This window comes from Hemicordylus capensis, chromosome 2 (genome assembly GCF_027244095.1).
Source record: "Hemicordylus capensis ecotype Gifberg chromosome 2, rHemCap1.1.pri, whole genome shotgun sequence".
NCBI classification, from domain to species: Eukaryota; Metazoa; Chordata; class Lepidosauria; order Squamata; family Cordylidae; genus Hemicordylus; species Hemicordylus capensis.
Window position 1 is genome coordinate 185468419 of NC_069658.1, and position 22629 is coordinate 185491047.

General features: G+C 47.6%; 1 protein-coding gene and 1 long non-coding RNA gene across 4 annotated transcripts in view; one reads left to right on the top strand and one right to left on the bottom strand.

The window, feature by feature from the left end:
• Nucleotides 1-22629, top strand: part of PLXNA3 (plexin A3) — a 100705-nt gene that overhangs the window by 8125 nt on the left and 69951 nt on the right. For 2 of the 3 annotated variants that reach the window (XM_053300322.1, XM_053300323.1), the window contains 4 exons: nt 13910-14038; nt 15843-15943; nt 17830-17953; nt 22306-22456. In XM_053300322.1, the coding sequence (XP_053156297.1) occupies nt 13910-14038; nt 15843-15943; nt 17830-17953; nt 22306-22456 (505 nt within the window). Of the gene's footprint in view, nt 1-13909; nt 14039-14728; nt 14756-15842; nt 15944-17829; nt 17954-22305; nt 22457-22629 lie in introns of those variants that run through there. The other variant, XM_053300324.1, reaches the window with a different exon arrangement.
• LOC128346733 (uncharacterized) lies at nt 285-19992 on the bottom strand. Its single transcript, XR_008317160.1, has 3 exons — nt 19867-19992; nt 19074-19159; nt 285-358 (listed from the first exon to the last, which is right to left on the bottom strand). It is a non-coding gene; the product is annotated as an uncharacterized LOC128346733 (long non-coding RNA).

The window sequence follows — 22629 nt, forward strand, 5'->3', positions numbered from 1 at the left end:
TGCACTTGGGCTGTCTTTAAAAGAGTCTGCTGGGCCTGTCCTTTCCCTTGGTACCTCCAGCTGCCTTTCTGTGGTTGGGACTAGATAGCCTTTGCACTTCCTCTTTAACTGGTGATGGGTGGGCCTACAGTACCCCTTCCCAAGCGTCCTATAGCATCCTTTGGCCCCAATATGCAGTGGTGACACAAGGTGAATAATATTGGGATGGAGCATAGGTGAAGAAAAGTAGTTTTGGAAAGAGGTTAAATTCTGTTTCCCACCTGCAAACTGTTAATAGGAAATGTGTAGAAAGTTCACTTGCTCATGCAGCTGCAGTCCTGAGGGTGGCTGCCTACAAATTCCACCAATGGAGCTCTGCCTGCAAGGGGTGGAACAAGTGATAAATTTGTGGGGGGAGATACTTGCCCATGCTTGTCCCCCTGTTTGCACCATGTATTCCCATAAGTATCTTTGCCTTACCCAACAACATCCCTCCAGCTATATTATTCACTTACACAGAAATATCTCCTGACAAAGTCCATCCTCAGGCATTGCTACCATCTTTTCTAGAAACTATGGTGCCTTTTCTTATTTGGGTGATCCACTACAGTTTGACCCTCATCAGATAAAATTTAAACTAGCTTTGTATGGTCAGTTCCCTTTTCACAGCACAAGCACTCTTCTGAATGTTTAATCTCCGCCGGGACTCATGGGTGTCAGACCACCCTAGAAGATTTTATAAATCAATGCCTGGATGTAGAATCCTATAATGCATTTGCCGAGACTATGTTTTTCTGGTTTTTTTAGTTTAGTAAATGAATGTGTCTGACTGTGTATAGAATGCCCTTCCTTCGCCACTGGATCACCATAGCTAGGCCACACATTTCCGGACCTGAGGACTGCTTTCAGGGTATCTCAGGCCCTGGGCACATTTTCTTTTTCCTTTCTTTTTGTAAATAATGTCTTTTGCGCTTCTGTTATCACATTCTCCATTTGCTGGGTGCTAAGGGTTGGGAAGGAAAGCGCCATGGGGGTAAATTCTTCTATGCCAGGAGCTGTATGTTCTAGAATTAGGCCATGCCCCATGGGAAAGTGAAGCAGCTTCCAGGCTGCCCCACACCTCCCCCAGTCCATGTGTGCAGATGGGGAGTGAATCCCCTCACGTCTGGGACAGTGGGGAGGTGGCTGGGCAGGCAAGGAGGCAAATCCTCTTTCGGAGAGCCCAGATCTGAACAGACACGAAACACCCCTTTCTCTTGAGATATATATTTTCTTCCAGCCCACCCCTCCTCCCGCTTTGCCTTCTGTGGGGTGGGGGTAGGAGAGAAGTCAGTGTTACTGGCAGCCCCCACCTTTCGCCATTAGTTAGCACTCTGCAGAGGCTTGTGTGCCCAACAGACTCGTCACATTAAATATTAACCGGGCAGCAAGTGAGCTGGCGCACCTCTCCTCCATCTAACTGGGCAAGGGTTTCTTTTTTGGGGGGGTGGGGGGTAGTGGAGTCCATGTCTGAGAAAGCAGAGGAGGTGGACAGAGTCTCAAACTGTGTGGCATTGTGAGAGTCGGAGGGCTGTAGGTGTGGATCTAGACACCAAGGTGTAGCGGAGGGCCACTGATAATGTTGACTAGAGATGCAGATGCTCCAGGGTTCTCTTCTCCTCCCCACAAATGCATTTTGCTCTGAACTCAGCAGTTTCCGCCCTGATTTTGATGCCTTCTGAGGAGATGGGGAGTGTGTGTGTGTGAGAGAGAGAGAGAGACTGACTGACTGACTGACTGATTTGGAAGGAGAGAGGATGATGGGAAGTGGTTGCTTCTGGGACATGGGGAGATGTGACCTAAGGCTGGGGTAGGGCTTATTCACAGCTCTCCTTAATTATTTCCGGGTCCAGTTTATGCCTTGAACTCAGGCCCTATTGAAGGTGCCAAGACTTCAGCACTTGAACACATGAATTGATCAAGTACCTATTAGCATGTGCATCATGCCTCTTCGCCCGCCTCACCACAATGAAATCGTTAGACTGTCACACCCCTCACTAAATCTTGTAGAATTTTGGGGAAGGACTTCCAAGCCGGAGATCATGACTTCAGGAAGGTGTGGGTTCCTGCACCTTTCGTTTTAGAAATCAAATGCTGGCTCAGCTGCATGTTAGCTTTGGGAGCTTCCCAGCTTTGTTGATGTACCTCAGTTCAGACTTGATGATTCAGCTCTCTGCTTTCCTGCCATTGAGGTTGCCGTTTTAAATAGGCCTGGAGCGAAAGCCCTTTTGAGGGTTGACTTTTGGGGGGGAGTTTGATCTCCTGGCTGGATTGGTTCTGGAGAGGAAGCATCCCAGCTGCTATGCCAGCTTTCTCTCTCCTCTTCCTTCACAAGCCGTGGGGCCAGTTTTGAAGTGGAAGGGTGTGTGGGTGGGGGAAAAGTCCCCAGGGGCTGTGGCGTCTGGTCTTCGGGGCTCCTTGCACGGAATTGAGTTACAGCTTAGCTTGTGGCGGGGGGAGGTGGGGGGGCAGGAGAAGAGAAATTCTGTTTCAACTCTTGAACCCCTGGCAGGGGACATGAGGGGAGGTCATGACCCCCTTCTGTTCCTCATGCAAACGGTAGAGATTCAATTAGGATGGCAGGAGGCAGGGAGGTAGCCTGTCCGTCTGTCTTTGCCATTCCAGATCTCCCTCTCCCGCCTTTTACTACACTAATTGCCTTGTTGCTGCATTGCCTGGAGCCTCGCCCTGGGGTGACCCCCGTGGAAGAGGGACAGAGGGAAATGTGGTGACCTGCCTGTTCCCTCAGTCAAGTCTGAAAAGGACCATTATACCATCCTTGGGGAAGGGAGGGGGTGGAGCTTGTATCTGAATCCCCAGCCCTACAACTGCATTGACCCCAGAGGCCTGGTTGGTTTGTGGGGGAGGCTCAATAGGGCTTTGTTGTCCAGGATGAAAGATCCTTTGAGCTTTCGCTTTGGGGCAAGTGCCTGCCTGTGTGTGTGTGTGGTGTGGGTCTTTTCCCTTGTAGATACCTTCCTTCGATGTGGGGAAAGGAGCATGTCTCTGTTCTGCCTCTGGTTTCCACCTTATCCTGTGAGAATGTCCCTCACAGTCAACTGCCTCCAGGGACAAGGCTCTCCTCAAACCCCTGCTAACTGGGCAAAGAGGCACCTTTTTAACGCGGTGATTCTCTTTATTTGGCAGGGGGAGAGTAACTGGCCCTATCTACCCCCAGCACAGTACTTCCAGTGATTGTTGCTGGCGTCTATCTTATGTTTCTCTTCAGACTGTGAGCCCTTTGAGGACAGGGAGCCATCTTATTTATTATTTCTTTAAGTAAACTGCTTTGGAAACTTTTGTTGAAAAGTAGTATATAAATATTTGTTGTTCCTAAAGTCATTGTGAGCTGTGTAAGGTAAAATGTTGGGAATCATGAAGCTGTAGACCTATTCACACATTTTGTTTAATGCTTGTGCAAGTGTACACAGGTAAAGTTTATTCACAGATTATGTTGAACACAGATACAGCAGTACACTTCCTTATCTGAACCATGCATTTGGGGGGCCTGTACCCAGGTTTACATTTAAATGAAAGCAGGTTCAGTCATTCATTTAAAAAAACAAACAAACCATGCATGAGTGTACAGACATCTCTACACTCATACAACATAATGTCTAAGTAGGGCTTGTGGAAAGGGAGAGAGGGATTCACTTCCTTCTGTTGCTTCTCTCCTGTGCTCTCTCACCAGTGTGCAAGAGGGAAATCTTTAGAGTTTTCTGTAAGTTTTTGGGGTGGTGTTTTTCCCATTTCTCACTCCCTGCCCAGTTCAGATGAACACAGCCCTCACCAGTTCCCCACAGGGGTGTTCGTTGTAATCTGCATGTGCCCTAAAATCAGGTTTTGGAGCATGTGTAGAAGAGCAATTCTGATGGACACACCTCACATGTGATTAAGTCATGGGCCAAAAATGCATAGGCACGTTATTTAAAGATGTCAAAATGGGTGTGTTGCTTTATCATGTGTATGGGACCAGTGGGGGCCATGTTCATCTGACCTGGCCTGTGTTACTAGGGTAAGGAGGAGCTAGTTCCCTTCCCTCCCATTTCAGAGTCTCTTCTTCACCATCTAGGAAGCCCGGTTCTCTTTGAAAGAGTGGCTTATACTACAGCTGTCCCTATTTATTTTAGAGTGGCTCTTTATTTCTGATACCTCTGCCCCTGTTAAAGACTATTTTGCATTTTGGAGATATATTTTAAAAGTTGTGTTAATATATGTAAAGTAAAAGGTAAAGTGTGCCGTCAAGTTGGTGTCTACTCCTGGGAACTACAGAGGCATGTGGTTTTCTTCGGTAGAATACAGGAGGGGTTTACCATTGCCTCCTCCTGTGCAGTATGGGATGATGCCTTTCAGCATCTTGCTATATCGCTGCTGCCCGATATAGGTGTTTCCCATAGTCTGGGAAACATACCAGCAGGGATTCAAACCGGCAGCCTCTGGCTTGCTAGTCAATTCATTTCCCACTACACACACACACACGCTAGGGTCCAAAAGATTTCAGCCCCCCTCCTCCAGGTCTTGAGAAGTTAAATTTTCAGAAGTGAGGAACATATACCTCTTGACTATGCATTTATGTAGCATTCTGTATAGCAGGGCTTCTCAACCTGTGGCACTCCAGTTGTTGCTGAACTACAATTCCCGTCATCCCAAGCCACAGTAAATTATAGCTGGGGATGATGGGATGTAGTTCAGCATGTTTCTAAATCACACACACAGATATAAAATGTCAGATTTTGTTATTAGTAAAATGCTTCTTTTTTTATTCCCTGCTGCCCACTGACAACTATTGCTCCAAACTGTTGCATTCAGACCTGTTCGTTAAGTTGCAGCTATAATGAGAAAAATCAGATCTATTGCATGATTAAACTTTTCTGAAGGAAGTACTGTATTCTGTTCTTAATGTGCCTTGCTTCAGAATCCATTGCAGGTCTAGGCTATTAGAAAATAAGTCCTTCCCATTGGCAGTGCTTATGCTGTGGAACTCCCTGCCCTTTGAGATTCACCAGGCCCCCTCACTCTTTTGTCCTTTCACAGACAAGTGAAGATGCTGCTGTTCCACTTAATGTTTTTAACTTGAAACATCTGTGGTCTTGCTTTTGGACTGTTGTGTGTATTTGCTGCTTCGGTTGGTTGTGTATTATTGTGCTGTAAGTGGTCATTTTTAACTGCTTGTTTTTTAATTGTACATTGTCTTGAATATTTACTTTTGGAAGAAAAGTGGTATATAAATCTGATGAATACAACAGATGGCAAGTGGAGGAGAATGTTCTGTGAAATGTATGCCTCCAGTGGCTGTTGCTGGTGTCTACCTTTATGTTTCTTTTTAGATTGTGAGCCCTTTGGGGACAGGGGACCATCCCATGTATGTATGTATCTTTCTATGTAAACCACTTTGAGAATTTTGTTGAAGAGCGGTATATAAATATCCATCATTGTCGTACGCACCAGGGAGTGGGGTGTGTATGTATGTAGGATCAGGGGCTTAGTTATAATTGAATAAGGTGAGACAAATGTCCTGACCCTAGGCCCCGAGGGAGGGGTGGGCTCTCTGGCTAGGTGACAGCTTGCTCTTTGCTCTCCCCCTTGCTCCCCTCTCTCCCCACTCATTGGCTTGCTGTTGGCTGGAGGACTCATCTCGGTATCAAGCAAGGGGAGATGTTTCAAGCATACTCTCCTAACTGACTGGCTTGCTTATTTATTTATTGAATTTATATACTGCCTAATATAGAAATCTCTAGGATTAAAACATCTATATCTATATCTATAGCTATATCTTCTATAGACTTATTCCTCTAAGACGGGCCATGCGTGGATGAATGGGGATGCCCAGAAGGCGAGTGAGACGGAGGCAGGGGAAGAAGCAAGCAAGAGGTGGAGGGAGACCTGGGGGGGAGAGCAAACTGGCCCAGAAGGTTGCCCCCGGGTGGATGGCGAGGGGCCGGTGGCAGCAGAGCCGCGCTGTGCCTGGCGGGGGAGGAAAGCGCTGCTGGGCTGGCGGGGGAGAAGGAAAGGTGAGAGTAGACAGGTGGCGGAGCCTCACTGCCGGGGCGGGTGGGGAAGGAAAGCGCTGCTGGCAGGCGGGGAGGGAAAGGGGAGGGGAGGCGGGCGGCCGCGGCAGGGGAAGGAAAGCGTGGCGACCAACTAGCGGTGCAGATGCTATGTCTGCTAGTGATATAAAATATGAAACATTTAAAATACATAAAAAAATAAAAATCATAATAAAGCGACATTGAATTTTTAAAAAGAAGTTCCCCTCATGAAGGGGAAAGAGAAGAACTGGGGTCTGAGAGGGGCAGGGGTCCATTTTCACTTCCTGTCCCAGGACCCTCCAGCCTTGCTATGCCCCTTGTGGGGATGGCTTAGGAAATGACCCTGGATGCGGCACTAGGGAAGCGCAGGTGCAAAACTGGCCCTGGTGTTGTCTGTCTGCGGGGGCAATTTGGAATGGTTTAGAGGAGAGACGACAGTTTCACACATAGTTATTCCTCCAGATTTTTTGGGGGGAAGGCCTTGACTGGGGGCTAAAAAGAGTAGTGTTTTGCTCAACAGTTCATAATTAGGATGGTTTGGCTCTCTAAGCATGTGTATGGCATGTTAATAGCCCTGAAAATATTAAGGTGAATTTTGAAAAATCTATATTGGGAGTTATTCAGGGTCACTTTTGGGGGATCACTTTGAAGGAGGACATTTTATCTTGCAGTGTGTCAAAAAGACTCTAGGCCTCCTAGGGAACTCCCACATTCAAGTTTAGGGTCATTTAGCAAAATGTCCCATGCATTCCATCTGGCTAGGTGAAAGCGTGTCCCCTGGGTACTTTGCCAGTTTCCCTGTCCGTACAACTTCCCCTGCAATACGCAGTTAGTAAGCAGTAGTGAAGTAGTTTTGCACGAGGTTTCTGCCCCAGGGGAATTGCTGTGCCCCCCTAGGCCTTCAGGGCCTAGGACTTTTAAAACATTTTTTTGTTGTTGTTCCTGCTGGGGCCTGGGCTCCTACACTGCCATGGGGTGGGTTGCCTTCTTTGCTCCTGCCACTGCCACCTTGGGTGGCATCCTTCAGCACTCCTGCTGCCTCCAGGGAGGGGGGTAGCCTTCAGCAGTGCTGCCACTTGCCATCACCTCCTTGCAGGGAGCAGCCTTTGGTGCTCCTGCCACTGCCAGGATGGGATGGCAGCAGTGGAATTAAACAGTGCGCTGCTGCCCAGCATGTGTAAAGCCCGCCAGGAAGTGGTGCATGCTCACCCGCTGCCACATCCCTGCTTGTTTTTCACACGCCTATCAGCAGTGGCACACTGTTTAGCTCCTCTGCTGTGTCCTTGCAGCGGCAAAGGAGGAGGCAAGATGCGAGGCCAGGGAGATCTGGGGAATCCCCTCCAGACATTGGGGGCACATGCCCCTGCCCCCCAAGGACACCACTGTCCTGCCCTACTAACTGATGGTTCTATATACTAAGTGGCTGATATACACAGTTAAATAGCCCTCTGCTGCTGGTTAGCTTCTAGTTTTATGAGAGGCTTCCAAAAATGCTAAGATGCCATAGATCCCAGGAGTTGTCTGAATTTTACCAATAACTCAACCAGGTATGTAATGCTGTGTTACTGAATATTTGAAAGATCAAAATACTATTAATGGCCAAATTTCAACTAGCGAAAGCAAAAAAATTTCCACCTACGGATGTGCATGAAATGCTTCGTGCATATCCCAGGGGGTGGGGAGGGATATCTCTGGTAAGCCGCTGCTGCACCGTCATTCCTTGAATCCAACTTGAAAGCAGCAGCTGTGCTGTTGTCCCCTTTAAACTGCCACGCCGCCCGTGGGATGCTGTTCCCAGCAGCCTTTGTGTGACGTCGGCATACAGATGGCGTCGGCGCATGCGTCAACACCATTTGCTTGCCACTGTGTGAAGGCTGCTGGGAACAGCATCCCATCTGTGCGGCAGCAGGGGCGTGGCGAGGTTCCCGGCGGCTGGGGGACAAAGTGTTTAGCCAGGGGGCCTCAGTGCCCCAAGCCACACCCCCTGCATCTGACATCAGACACAAGGGGGCAGGGCAACCTAACCCCCCCAAGCCTTTCCCTCCCTGTTTTCTGAACTCACAGTGCAGTGACCCTTTCCAGAGGGTGGCTACCACCGTGGCCAGCAGCGGCACTGGCCCAAAGGCACGAAATCAAGCTGGGCATGAGGTTGCCATCCCCCCCGCAGGGGCAGTGGTGGATTGGAGCCGGGCATCCCCTCTTCCAACAGTTCCTGCATAGTGGCCAGAGGGCAGAGCAGCGGCGAGGGGGCGAGGGGTCTGCTGGGAGGGGGAAGCGGTGCAGGAGAAAGGAAGCCCCAGCATGCTTCTTCCCATTGCATAGGTGCCAAGTACTGAGTGCCCCAGCAACACCCAGTGTAGAAAGGGTGGTGGCAGGGCGCACCCTGAGCCTGGGGGCCCCTGATCCTTCAGGCCTGTGGACATTTGTCCCCCCTTGTCCAGTGTTCTCTCATTTTTTCCATCTATGTGTGGAATGAATTTTGTTCTGAGCGGCAATCTCAAGACAGTATGTGTGCGCGTCCGTTCAGAATGGGGCCTTCTTGATTCAACCTGAGTGGGATCTAAAATTAACTGAGCGGACATCAAAAAACTTGTGAGCGTGTGCCCATGTGCATGCCTTAGAAGGATGCACATAGAAGTTAGATTTAAAGAATGACAGCGCTGTGATGGGGAGGTGGGGGCAGTGGCAGCTCTCTGGAGGAGCAGGTATGACCTGCCTGGCTCCTTTTAAAGGTACCCCTTGCCCTGCGCCAAAACGTTTTGGCTGCAGGAGGCCGAATCATTTCGTTGTCTCTCCAAAGAGGGGCTGCAATGATTTCTCCTATTTAAAAAAAAAAAAAAAATTCTAAAAAAACTCAGCAGCCCAGAATATAGAGACATGGTGTTGACTGTTGCTCCTTTTGCATGAAAGCCATTTTGATTAACTTCTGCAATTCTCATTTTGTCTCCAGTTGTTATGACTATTTTTAATTTGCAAAGCCAAGCAGAATTACTAAGCAGCAGAGAGCAAGTTTAGCTATCTTGCTCAATTAAGTCTTAACTAAATCTCACTAACAAATAGAAAACAGGGAACATAGATAAATTGTTCCTCTCAGCCCTGCTCCTCCTCCTCCAAAGGGGCCAGTTTTAAGCACCACTGCCATAGTCGCCATTGTCTCTTCACTGGTACACCATGGGGTCTGGATTGGGCCCTACCTACTCTAGTTGCTGACCCCTATTCAGTCTACTTGGTCAATATGCTAAAGGCACAAATCATCTTTGTTTCAAAACAAATTTGCTTTCAAAGTGGAGGAGTTGAGTGGTGATAACATTGTTGTTATTATTGCAAGGTATAATAAAATATATTGGCTGCGGTGGCACAGTGGGGAAGCAGCTTGCCTAGGGAGCAAGAGGCTGTTAGTTCGAATCCCCGCCGGTGTGTTTCCCAGACTGTGCCTAGTAAATATATATTTGAAGTCACCTATATTGGGCAACAGCGATATAGAAAAGTGCTGGAGGCGGATGTTCACTTCAGTAACAATGGCAAAAGGCGTCATCTCATACTATGCGGGAGAAAGGCAATGGTAAACCACTTCTGTATTCTACCGAGAAAAACCACATGGCTCTGTGGTCGCCAGGAATCAACACTAACTCGATGGCACAATCTTTCCTTTCCTATAATAAAATATACATTTTGTGTATGTTTTTAAAAATTATTTAACCTTGAATGTGTCCAAGAGTGGGCCTTCTTCAGATCTCTTATCCATTCCTGAAACTTTTCCTCATTAATGATCCTAAAGTCCAGACTTCTCCTTTCAAAGGATCAGGGCTGTTCATCTCTTGCAATTCCCAAATGTGGAATTGCTCACGGAATCTAGTACGCTACGCAGATTTTTAGATGCCTGAGATTTTCAGCTTCCACTTAAGCAAAACCCTTTAAAACGATTTGTGATGACTACTGGCTGCTTCTGTGTAAAATTCTCGGTAAGCCTTGCCTAAGGCCTGCACAACTGGTGGCCCACCAAGCTGAACACAGCCCACCAGCCTTGTAGTGTGACCTTCCAAGTGCTTGACAACCTTTGCAGTTCGAAGCAGGCAGCAAAAACAGGTGGTTTACTGAGCCCCTGGATGGCTCTCTTACATGACTGGTTATACATTTTGGTTTGGTGGGTCACAAGTTGTGCAGGCCCCATTCATCCTTGCAGCAACCTTGTGCAGGGGTCCAGCTAGGTAATTTTAGAACCAGGACCTAATGGCCTTACCTGAGGGTGGGGGCTCACTCCCTGGTGATTACAACCCATTGTTTCTAGCAACAGAAAACAAGTCAATTCCTCCTGTGTGTACACACACGCACGCTGATGGCTTCCCAACCTTAGGCTAAATTCCTGTTGCATCATGCCAATGAATTCAAAAATTAAAAGCACAACCCTTGCGTCACAGTTCTCACGCAGATCTTCTGGATCACAAACCAACTTGAACATAGTGCGTTTGTGGGGAAAATTTGTTTATTTGGATGTTAACCATTTGTTCTACTTCCACTAGGTGTGAAGTACTATAGATAGAGATAACTCTTTCTTGCAGCTTTACTGCAGCAGGGAAAACATTCAGTAATAACCACAGAATTGACTGATTTCTTTGAAATAAAAAACACGAGAGTTCTGCAATCCAGTTTGTCCTCTGTGCCCAATTTCAAAGCCCTAGCCCAGCCATTCCAGAAGATCTAAAGGTGTGGGCAGAAGATGAGGTCAAGGGTCAGGTTTCTCCGCATAGGGTTGTAAAGATCTCACCCCCGGGACCTCTCCTCCATGGGAAGAGAGCTGGTCTTGTGGTAGCAAGCATGACTTGTCCCCTTAAGCTAAGCAGGATCTGCCCTGGTTGCATACGAAAGGGAGACTAGAAGTGTGAGCGCTGTAAGATATTCCCGTTAGGGGATGGAGCCGCTCCGGGAAGAGCATCTAGGCTCCAAGTTCCTTCCCTGGCATCTCCAAGATAGGGCTGAGAAAGATTCCTGCCTGCAACCTTGGAGAAGCTGCTGCCAGTCTAAGTTCTTTTAATTCAAAAAATCATTAAAAATCGATGGATTGACTGATCTACTTCAGAATAAACACAGAGTCCTGCCATCCTGTCTAAGATCTCTGCCCAATTTCAAAGCCCTATGCCAAGCCATTCCTGGAGATCTAAATGATTGGACATTAAAAAATTGGTGTGCTTTATCCCTTTTTATGAAGGCAAAGGGAAGATTCCTCCAGATAGGGATGAAATGATGGTCCAAGGGGGACTTCATTTCCAGGAGTTCTGGTAACTCTGTGCCTTGAAACAAGCCAGTTATAGGACTCTTTTTGAAGTGTTTATTAAATTCAAAAATTCATTTTAAAAAATCATCAAATCGATTTATCTACTTCACATCCAATATACCAAGTCCTGCCACCCTGCCCTTTATCTGTGCCCAATTTCAAAGCCATATGCCAAGCTATTCTGGAAATATACAAAGGGGGGTGGGATAAACAACACAAGCCCCATAGTCTCCCATACTTGCCTTCTCTAGGGCTTCATGACTCTTCTTTAGGCAGGTACAAGCCACCAAGGAGACAGCTGCAGGGCACAGGGTATGTACAGGACTCTCTGCCCCCAGCTTTGCTCCTGGAGAACTTCCCAGGGAGACAGCACAGCACTCTGCCTGTGGAAGCCCCACCCACCCACACAACAGCTGGTGGTCAGGTAGCTGGGGGCGGGGAGGGGGAGCAGTAGCCTCCCTGCAGGACCTAGAGAGCCTCCCTGGGCTGCCAGAGTGGAGGAGGCAGCATGCCAGGGAGGTATCTCTGAGCCGAGAACGAGATTATTGGTACTGGTGGAGACCTCCAGGACAGAGGGGCACACAGACCTTTGCCCCAAGGTCCATGGGGAATGGTGCCTCTGACCCTGTGATGCCAGCAATTAGCATTCCTATTTCATGGATAAGGAACTGTAGATAAGGGCCACATTTTGCTGCCATATACTGAGTCTGACCTTTGATTCAGCTAGCTCAGTATTGTCTACACAGACTGGCAGCAGCTTCTCCAAGCTTGCAGGCAGGAATCTCTCTCAGCCCTATCTTGGAGATCCTGCCAGGGAGGGAACATGGAACCTAGATGCTCTTCCCAGAGTGGCTCCATCCCCTGAGGGGAATAATATCTTGCAGTGCTCACACTTCTCGTCTCCCATTCATATGCAACCAGGACAGACCCTGCTTTGCTAAGGGGACAAGTCATGCTTGCTACCACCAGACCAGCTCTCCTCTTCGAGCACATGTCTTGTGCTTGGGTTTCTGAACCAGTGTTCAAAATGCCGCACAAGCAGCCATCTTGGAGATAAGGGGTTTGCCCTGTGAATGTGTGACAGACATCTGAACCCAGATCTCACACTGGGTACTCGTACTTTTTTAAAAAGCCTAGCAATCACATGTAGGAGACATCTGCAAAGGACTTCAGTGTTCCAGGGAGCAAAGCACCAGTGCTCTGAATGGCTACCAATCCTCCTTGTGGCCTCTCATCGTGATATTGTCCTGCGGTTCCTTCCATCATAGCTCAGCCACTCCAGCTCATAGTTTCTCAGAGGAAACCAGACCCCACCACTGTGACACCATTTATTGTGGGCTGATTCAGTTGTAATGTGCAGCCACAATTATCCCATGCGATGTCCCCAGAGCTCAGGAGCACACACTCCCCTCTCCATGCCCGCCTGAGCTAAATAAACTGAGCACTGTAACTCCCTCCTAACCTTGGGTAAGGGTCATAGTTTCTTTCTAGTAAGGCTATTGGAACAAACCCAGAATGGTTGGTTTGGCTGTCACTGTTTGGACATAATCTTGGTTTATGGTAACCTGAATTGAAAGTAGATGCTTGTGTCGGCATGAGAAGGGAGCGTGTGTGCTCCAAAGCCTGGGGGACGTCACATGGAACCAGGCGTAATCTGGGTACCATGTTACATCTGAACCAGCCCAATATGGTTCATTTATTTGTGTAGCATTCTGTATAGCAGGGCTTCTCAACCTGTGGCACTCCAGTTGTTGCTGAACTACAATTCCCGTCATCCCCAGCCACAGTAAATTATAGCTGGGGATGATGGGATGTAGTTCAGCAACATCTGGAGAACCACAGGTTGGTAATCTCCACTATATAGGATGCTAGCCCTGCGATAGAGACCCAGTCTTGCGGTAGCGAGAATGAATTGTCCCCAGGGTTCTCCTTGGTTTGCATTTGGATGAGTGACTACATGCGAGCACAGTCTGCTGTAAGATATTCCCCTTATGGGATGGGGCCATAACTCAGTGGTGGAGCATTTGCTTGCATGCAGGAGGTCACAGGTTTGCTCCCTGGCATCTCCAGATAGGATTGGCAAAGAGACTCCCACCTGAAACCTTGGAGAACCACTGCCAGTCAGTGTAGACAATACTAAGCTAGATGGTTCAAAGGTCTAACTCAGTATGAGGCAGCTTTCTATGTTCCTAGTACAAAGTACTTCACAGTTTTTATCATCTTTACAACACCCCTATCAAGTTATGTTTTTGTGTGTCATATAAATGTACAGATAGAAAAAGATGTGAAGTTGAGAGAATGACTTGCTACAGTGTTGCCCAGTAAACGACAAGCCTGAGCTGTGATCTGAGCCCACCTTCAAGTTTAACACACTGAATCTCTCTCTCTTCCCCTGCTCTTACACCCTCTACTCGCTATGCCCATAGTTTTCTGCTACCAACACACTGTTGTTTCCTCAAAAAGAAACTCTCAAATATTCGGCTGCAACTCAGGCATGTTTGGGGATGTGGGGTGGGAAGAGGAGGAAGGCTGCGCTGCATAATTTAAATGTGAAGTACAAGTAAAACTGTTCATGCCATCACACCAACAGGTGCGTGTAGACAACCCGGATGAGGCCCATCTCTATGAGTCTGTGCCCGTGATGCCTGGAGAGCGCCTGCTGCGTGACATGGTCCTGAGTCCTGACCAGCGACACCTCTATTTGCTCAGTCAGAGACAGGTCAGCTGGGGGCAGGGCTGGCTGGGGAAGATGAAAGGGCTGGGTGGTTTCCATTGTATTTTAGCTAGGAGGTATGAGGAGCTGAAGAATTGACTTGGTATGGGGTTAAGTCTGAGGTAGCTGCCATTCTTTTTTCCTTTAGCCAGGCCTTAGCCTTAGAATATAAGATGAAGAGTGCCACTAGGCCAGGGTTCCCGGCCTTGGCTCTCAGATGACATTGGACTACAACTCCCATCATCCCATGCAATGCCATGATGGCCATTGGCCATTTGGGAGCTGTAGTCCAACAACATCTGGAGACCCAGGTCTGAGAACCCTCGCACTAGACCCATGAAGGATTCCTTTCCCTTGGAGTCGTCACTGAGATTCAAACCAGGTGTTTACCTGAAGGCCAGTGCTTGGAACTCCACAGTGTGTGTGTGTGTGTGTGTGTGTGTGTGTGTGTGTGTGTGTGTGTGTGAAAGGCCACTGAGGGCAATCTGGATTGGGACTGTGGTTCAGGCGGGTTGACACTGACCCAGATGCCTCTCCCTGCCGCTGTATGCCCCGTGAGGGAAAATGTGTGAGAGCCCACAAGTCTTCTCTTGTGGGCAAGTAGCAGCTGGGGGTGGGATCTGGATCAGGGCCACAACGCTGGGAGAGGGTGTTTGCCACTGTAGGCCTGATCTGGCTGCTGAGGCAGAGGGAACTTGAAGAGTTCTACACATGGAACTGCAGGTAATGTCTAGTTAGATGTCTAGTTAGGTAATGTCTAGTTAGCCACTCACAGATAGTGGCTGTGATTGCTCAGGGTCAGCCACTATCTGCACTTCATTGGTGGCACCAGAAAAGAAAAGAAAAATGAGGGGTCGCACAGAAGGGACAAACTGTATTTATATTACACTGGGCCCCATATATTCTGATTTCTGAAACATAATGGAGGGACAGACTGTTTGTCTGGGGGGGCTCCCCCCTCTCACCAGAGCCGCCCTTGCCGCCCTCCTAAGGATCTGAGATCACATTTAGAAGGTATGAATTCCAGATACATTTGGGCCCGGCCCCTCTTTCTCTTTAGGAGTTAAGTTCTGGGGCTCAACCACGGCTGGATTTCAGGGCCTGTTTTCAACTGGCCAGGCAAATGGTATCATGACACAAATGTGGCTGGGCTTTGGGGAGTGTGCGTGTGTGCTAGGTGGAGGGCAACCTGGATGCCTCTTGGTATGTTAACATATCAAAACTAAGAACAGTCTGAACATACTTTGAGATGGGGAGACAAAATCCCTAGCACAGTGTTGGGAACAACTGGGCACAGGAGAACGGCAAGGGTGTTGTGATGGGGGAACTACATTGTCCTGGGGAAGCAAAATGTCTGCATGGCCTAGTAGTGTGAAGAAGGATGGAGGCTGTCAAAGCTTTTTTTTCATTGCTGTGAACACTGATTTTGTTTCCTAAATGAGTAAGAAGTCTGTGTGTGAAATGGGATTGGGTACTGAAACAAAGAATATAGTTCCTGTGAAGATGCTTCTGGGGTTTTTTGCAAGTGTGGGGTTGCTAAAGCCTGGTGTGGGGTGTAGGGTGGCCATTAAAACCCTCCCCCCCGTGCTGTACAATAGGCAGAAATTCAACAGGTAGCTTTCCCCTCACTGTATACCTATGCCAGGAACCTGCACCTGTTGCATTTCAGCTTGTCATGCAGTTGTTAAAGGCACAGAAACTTTGCCGGGTGGGAGGGAGAAGGGCAACTCAGGTGAGATGTGGGATGAGCAGGAGATGGGGGGAAACGCAGGGGGTCTCCAAATCTGTGACTTTTAACCCCTTCCCTCAGGTGGTGCGACTTCCAGTGGAGAACTGTGAACAGTACTTGTCTTGTGCTGAGTGTTTGGGTTCGAGAGACCCACACTGCGGCTGGTGTGTCCTGCACAACAGGTGAGATCATTTCTCACCCACCCCCCAAAAATATACAGGCGCAGGGAGGGAGGGAGAGAATCTGAGACTCACCACTCACTCCATTTTTCTTCTCCCCCTCCCCATTCTAAGTCTGGGGGTCAGGTGCTGAGGAGGCAGCCCACTGCAATATTCCCCTCCTCCTTCCTACTGTTCTCTTCCTTCCCCTTATCTAGACTCTGCAGGAGCCTTAATCCTATTAAATCTGCCAGCACTGAGCTGACTGGGAGGGAAAAGTTAGTGGGGGCTGGAGGTGGGGAGAAGGAGATAGAAGCTGTTGTCCCCTGAGTTGAGGAGAGAGTAGGAGGCGGTGCATTTTCTCCCCCTGCCCTCCACAATCCATTGCTGATTGTAGTATGTGGGGGGAGGGGAGGGGGAGACGATAAGTCTTTGGCCCCTGTGGGTGGCAAAGCTCATTTGTTCTCTCTGCCCTGCAGGAGGCAGGATGGAGCTGGGGCGGGCGGGAGTGGGGATCAGGCAGAGAAGGGCTCCTTCCTCCCCACCCTGCTGTATGTCTCTGTGAGCAGATGTTTCTCCTCCTTTCCTTCCCCCCCCTCCACTCGCCGCCCAATCCCCTATCACTGTCTCAGCACCTGGCACTAGCAACTTGCACCTCCTGGCTTAATATAGAACTATGTGATAGTACTGGGTGTGTGTTGGGGGGGAGTGTGAGAACGGAGGTGACACTTCTCCCCGCAGCCGTGCAGAGGAAAGGAGGGCAGAGAGAAGAGTCAGGGCTGCTCACCCTCCCTCCTTGGCCCTGAGCTGCTTTTTCAACAGTTGCAGTCTTTGAGCTCTCTGCCTAGGTCTCCCCGTCCCACCCTGCACCCCTTGCCGCCCCAACAGTGTCTCTGCCCTGGGCTAGGGATGTGCATGGAACCAGTTCGAACGACCGGCAATTCCGCTGATTTGTAGGCCGGGGGGGTTGACCTTAAGGGCGGGGGAGAGTGCACTTACCCCTCCCTCCACTTCCCCCCTGCCGGCGCTCCATTGCAAACCGGTCCAGCGGGGCGGCAGTGTACCTTCCTGCCGCCCTGTCTGCTCCTCGGACCCGAAGTAAGCGGAAATACCCGGCACGCATGTGCATGCCGGGCACGTGTGTGCGCACATTGCACTTGCGCGTGACGTGCTCTCGTGCGCTGGGTACTTCCGCTTACTTCCGGTCCGAGGAGCGGACGGGGCAGCACGGAGGTACGCTGCTGCCCCACCAGACAATGGAGTGCCGGCAGCGGGGAAGCAGAAGGAGGGGTGAGTGCCCTCCCCCTCCATTGAAGTCAAACGTCCCCCGCCCGGCTCCATGCACATCCATACTTTGGACCCTTTCTTACTTGACTGGCACTCTTTGGTTTGTTTGTTCTTTCTTCCTTTTGGATTCTCTAATGTGCAACTACAGCTAATTCTTCCTCAAGGCAGACCTCTCCACCCCCACCTCCCCAAGCATCCTTGGTTCCAGTGCTAACAAGCCTCCAGGGCCCTGGAGCGGAAGCAGCAGGTCCGTGTTACAGTCCCCGGACTAATTACACTCCCACATTGTGCAATCGCACATGCCTGTGTTGCTGATCGTGCTGTTGCTTCTGCTTTCCTCATCTCTTGACTTGATCTTTGCTCTGCCAGATTTCCCATGCAAGAGTCCTTCCTTGCCTCTAGGTTTCCCATATCAAGCCTGAGAAATCAGGCCCACCGCAGCCAAGTTCTGTGAGCTTTCCCTGGCAGTGTGTCTGATACAAATTCTATTCCACTGTTGCCGCTTTGCTCATGGGCTGCTGTGAGCTTTTCTGTCCACTGGTGGCAGAAGGGTGGCAAGAATGCTTGACTGTGAAACTTCCATTTCCATTCCAAACCCTCCTTTTTCTCCCCCTCTGCCTCAGGTGTTGTAGGGAAAGTGACTGTCCTCGTGCTTCAGAGCCTCACCGTTTCACAGCAACTCTGAGTCAATGTGTGCGGCTGCACGTAGAGCCCAATAACATCTCTGTGACGGAGCCCAGTATTGTGGTGAGTCCTGGACCCCTCCCACTCCCTACATCATTCACTTGGAGCTAGGAGTCCTTGGCAATGGATTGGCAAAGGAACAAGGCTGCCTGACTGGGCAAGGAGCAGACCTATTCACACATTCAAGTTTCCATACATGTTGTGTTTTTGTGAATGACTGCACATGCATTCATTTTTAAAAAGTGAAACTGGGGACTGGATCTCTCAGATGTAGGGTACAAAATTTGCATACTGCTGTACGTATGTAAATATGTGTAAATAAGTGTGTACACTGTGCACAGATTGTACATAATGTGTAAATAGCCCTACTCTTTCCTATTAATACAGTTAGTGAAGGAGACATTGCCCTCTTTTCTGAGGAAGGTAATTTCCTCAACCCTGTGATTCCTTGAGATTATATGTTACCTGCCCTCTGTTTTCACTACCTTTTCTCTATTTTTTGTGTTTTCTCTGTTCTTTGTGGCAGTGAAATCACCATGTTCAGAGTGAAAACTCTACAAAAGAGAATCCATGCACAAATGCAGGCTCTTTGATCTAACACAGGGATTCTCAACCTTGGGTCCCCAGATGATGTTGGACTTCATCTCCCATAATCCCCAGCCCCAGTGGTCTTTGGTTGGGGATTATGGGAGTTGAAGTCCAGCAACATCTGGGGACCCAAGGTTGAGAACCCCTGATCTAACACAACAAATAGGCAGAATATACAAGAATTTGTGTATTCTTATATTAATGTTGCCATGACCTGTGCTCCAAAAAGATATAATGATCTGTGCTCCATGACCTGTGCTCCAAAAAGATATAATACATGATACCAACAACTATCAACACTCTTCATTGTCAAAGTGAGAGTCATAGCCAGATTTACACTATGACATCTGACTGTATGTGAATTTAGCACCCCATGATCTGCCCCTAAACTGAGTTGACTATAATTAAAATTATGGAAGTGTCTCGCCTCTCTTCCCTTATCAGATGTAGTCAAACTTCTCAAAAGTGAGGGGACTGGTGAAAAGGAAGCTGAAAGGGAAGTCAGGAGGGTCAGATCACTCCAGAAAGCATGAAACCTATTTAAAACCACAATAATAGAAACTGAGTTGGAATGTATATCAAGGAGGAAAGGTACCTTCAAGTTAACGAGAAACCAGTGGGCCTAACAGGTAGGGTCAGGGAAGCCATTAAAGAGAAGAATTCCTCCAGAAAATGGAAGTCCTGCCCAAATGAAGAGAACAGAAAAGAACATAAACACTGGCAAAAGAAATGCAAGGAGACAATAAGGGATGCAAAAAGTGAGTTTGAGAAGCATATAGCTAGAACTGTCAAAGGGGGTAACAAAAACTTATTTAAATATATCAGCAGATAACCTGCCAGGGAGGCGGACCCTTAGATTATGCGGATGTGAAAGGGATTATTAAGGAGGATAAGGAGACTGCAGAAAAGCTGAATGAGTTCTTTGCATCTGTCTTCACGGCAGAGGATACTTACCATATACCCACTCCAGAACTGAGTTTCTCAGGCTTGGAAGTTGAAGAACTGGGCCAATTTTAGACGACGAGAGAGGATATTGTAAACTGTCTTGACAAAGTAAAAAGTAACAAATCACCAGGGCCACATGGCATCGACCCAAGAGTTCTGAAGGAACTCAAATGTGAAATTGCTGATCTCCTAGCAAAAATATGTAAGTTGTCCCTACAATCAGGCTCTATACCAGAGGACTGGAAAATGGCTAATGTAATTCCCATTTTCAAAAAGGGATCCGGGGAGATCCGGGAAACTACAGGCTGTTTAGCTTAACTTCTGTTTTGGGTAAATTGATGGAAAGCATACTTAAGGACAAAATTGTTAAACATATAGAAGAGCAGGCCTTGCTGAAGGAGAACCAGCATGGCTTCTGCAAAGGCAAGTCTTGCTTCACTAACCTTTTGGAGTTCTTTGAGAGTGTCAGCAGGCATGTGGCTAAATGTGATCCGGTTGACATAGTATACTTGGACTTCCAAAAAGCTTTTGACAGATTTCCTCACGAAAGGCTCTTGAATAAACTTAGCTGTCATAGGATAAAGGAACAGGTTCAGTTGTGGATTGATAACTGGTTGAAGGACAGGAAACAGAGGGTAAGAATAAATGGACAGTTTTCACAATGGAGGGAAATAAGAAGTGGGGTACCCCAGCGATCTGTATTGGGACCAGTGCTGTTTAATTTATTCATAAATTATCTAGAAGTTTGGGTAAGCAGCTAAGTGGCCAAATTTGCAGATGACACCAAACTATTTAGGGTAGTGAAATCCAAAACAGATTGTGAGAAGCTCCAAAAGGATCTCTCCAAACTGGGTGAGTGGGTGACAAAATGGCAAATGCAGTTCAATGTAAGCAAGTGTAAAGTGATGCATACTGGGGCAAAAACCCCAACTTCACATATACCCTGATGAGGTTTGAGCTGTCCGTAACTCATACTTGCCCAGGAGAGAGATCTTGGGTTTGTGGTGGACCGCCCATTGAAAGTGTCAACTCGGTGCGCAACAACTGTGAAAAAGGCAAATTCCATGCTAGGGATCATTAGGATGGGGATTGAAAATTAAAATGCTAATATTATAATGCCCTTATACAAATCTGTGATGCGGCCACATTTGGAGTACTGCAAACAGTTCTGGTCACTGTATCTTAAGAAGGACATTGTAGAATTGGAAAAGGTGCAGAAGATGATCAGGAGCCTAGAGCCCATTTCTTATGAGGCAAGGCTACAGCATCTGGGCCTTTTTATTTTGGAAAAGAAGCGACTATGTGGAGACAAGATAGAGGTGTATAACATTATGCATGGAGTAGAGAGAGTGGACAGAGAGAAGATTTTCTCTCACACAACACTAGAAACTGAAGCTTTTGAATGAAACTGAATGCTAGGGATCATCTCACAAAACTGAATGCTGGGAAATTTAGGACTGACAAAAAGTGCTTTTTCACATAATTGATATATGGAATTCTCTGCCACGGGATGTGGTGATGGCCACTAGCTTAGATGGCTTTAAAAGTGGCTTGGACAAATTCATAGGGAACTGGTCTATCAATTGAGATAGTTGCTACTACAGGTGAAACTCGGAAAATTAGAATATCGTGCAAAAGTCCATTAATTTCAGTAATGCAAATTAAAAGGTGAAACTGATATATGAGACAGACGCATTACATGCAAAGCGAGATAAGTCAAGCCTTAATTTGTTATAATTGTGATGATCATGGTGTACAGCTCATGAAAACCCCAAATCCACAATCTTAGAAAATTAGAATATTACATGGAACCAAGAAGACAAGGATTGAAGAATAGAACAATATCGGACCTCTGAAAAGTATAAGCATGCATATGTATTCAGTACTTGGTTTGGGCCCCTTTTGCAGCAATTACTGCCTCAATGCGGCGCGGCATGGATGCTATCAGCCTGTGGCACTGATGAGGTATTATGGAAGACCAGGATGCTTCATTAGCGGCCTTCAGCAATTCTGCATTGTTTGGTCTCATGTCTCTCATCCTTCTCTTGGCAATGCCCCATAGATTCTCTATGGGGTCAGGTCAGGCGAGTTTGCTGGCCAATCAAGCACAGTACACTGTATACTTTTCAGAGGTCCGATATTGTTCTATTCTTCAATCCTTGTCTTCTTGGTTCCATGTAATATTCTAATTTTCTGAGATTGTGGATTTGGGGTTTTCATGAGCTCTACGCCATGATCATCACAATTATAACAACTTAAGGCTTGACTTATCTCGCTTTGCATGTAATGCGTCTGTCTCATATATCAGTTTCACCTTTTAATTTGCGTTACTGAAATTAATGGACTTTTGCACGATATTCTAATTTTCCGAGTTTCACCTGTAGTTTGAGATACTACTAGATTGAGATAATTGCTACTAGTTTTGTGGCTAGTATATGGAATTTTTGTAAACTATCTCAATAAATTACCTTAATTGGTTTAATAGTGCAACTGTGTTTGTGTGAGTTAATTATTGCTCGTTCATGTGTGTGTACAGTATTTATGCATAATGTATATACACTGTACACATGCATACAGCACCTGTTAAACCATAGAGTGTCTTTGTAACACCTATTGAACCATAGAATTTCCCTGGTATGAGTTTGTCCTGTCACCCTTCTTCTTGTTTTTGCTAAATAAATTATGCAAACCATGGACATTTTGTTTCAATTCCATAATTTGTACACGCTGCAGATTTTGGGTTACTTAAGGACAGAATTTTGATGCAGATGTATCTGTTAAGCATAGATAGCCCTGATTAAGGTCCTCTTCCCTTCCTTAGACCGGTATATTTGAGAATTCTGTCAATCCAGTGATTCCCCTCCCTTGGGGTATGTTTCCAGCTGCAGCTGACTGCCCACAATGTCCCAGACCTGACCGCAGGTGTGACCTGTTCCTTTGAGAGCCTTGGAGAGAGTGAGGGGCAACTCCAGCTAGATGGAGGGATCCGCTGTCTTTCTCCTACACTGAGGGATGAGCCTCCTGGGGAGACTGGTGAGTGCTTGGAGGGAGGCGGGGAGTGGAAAGCAGATTTACAAAGAGCTGCTGTAGTGTGGTGGTTCTAAGCGATTGAGCCAGGAGTTGGGAGGAAGTGCCTGGTTCATATCTCAAGGCACTCCCTCTCAGACTTGTATCTCCATCTGTTATATGAATGGTGAAACTGGTCT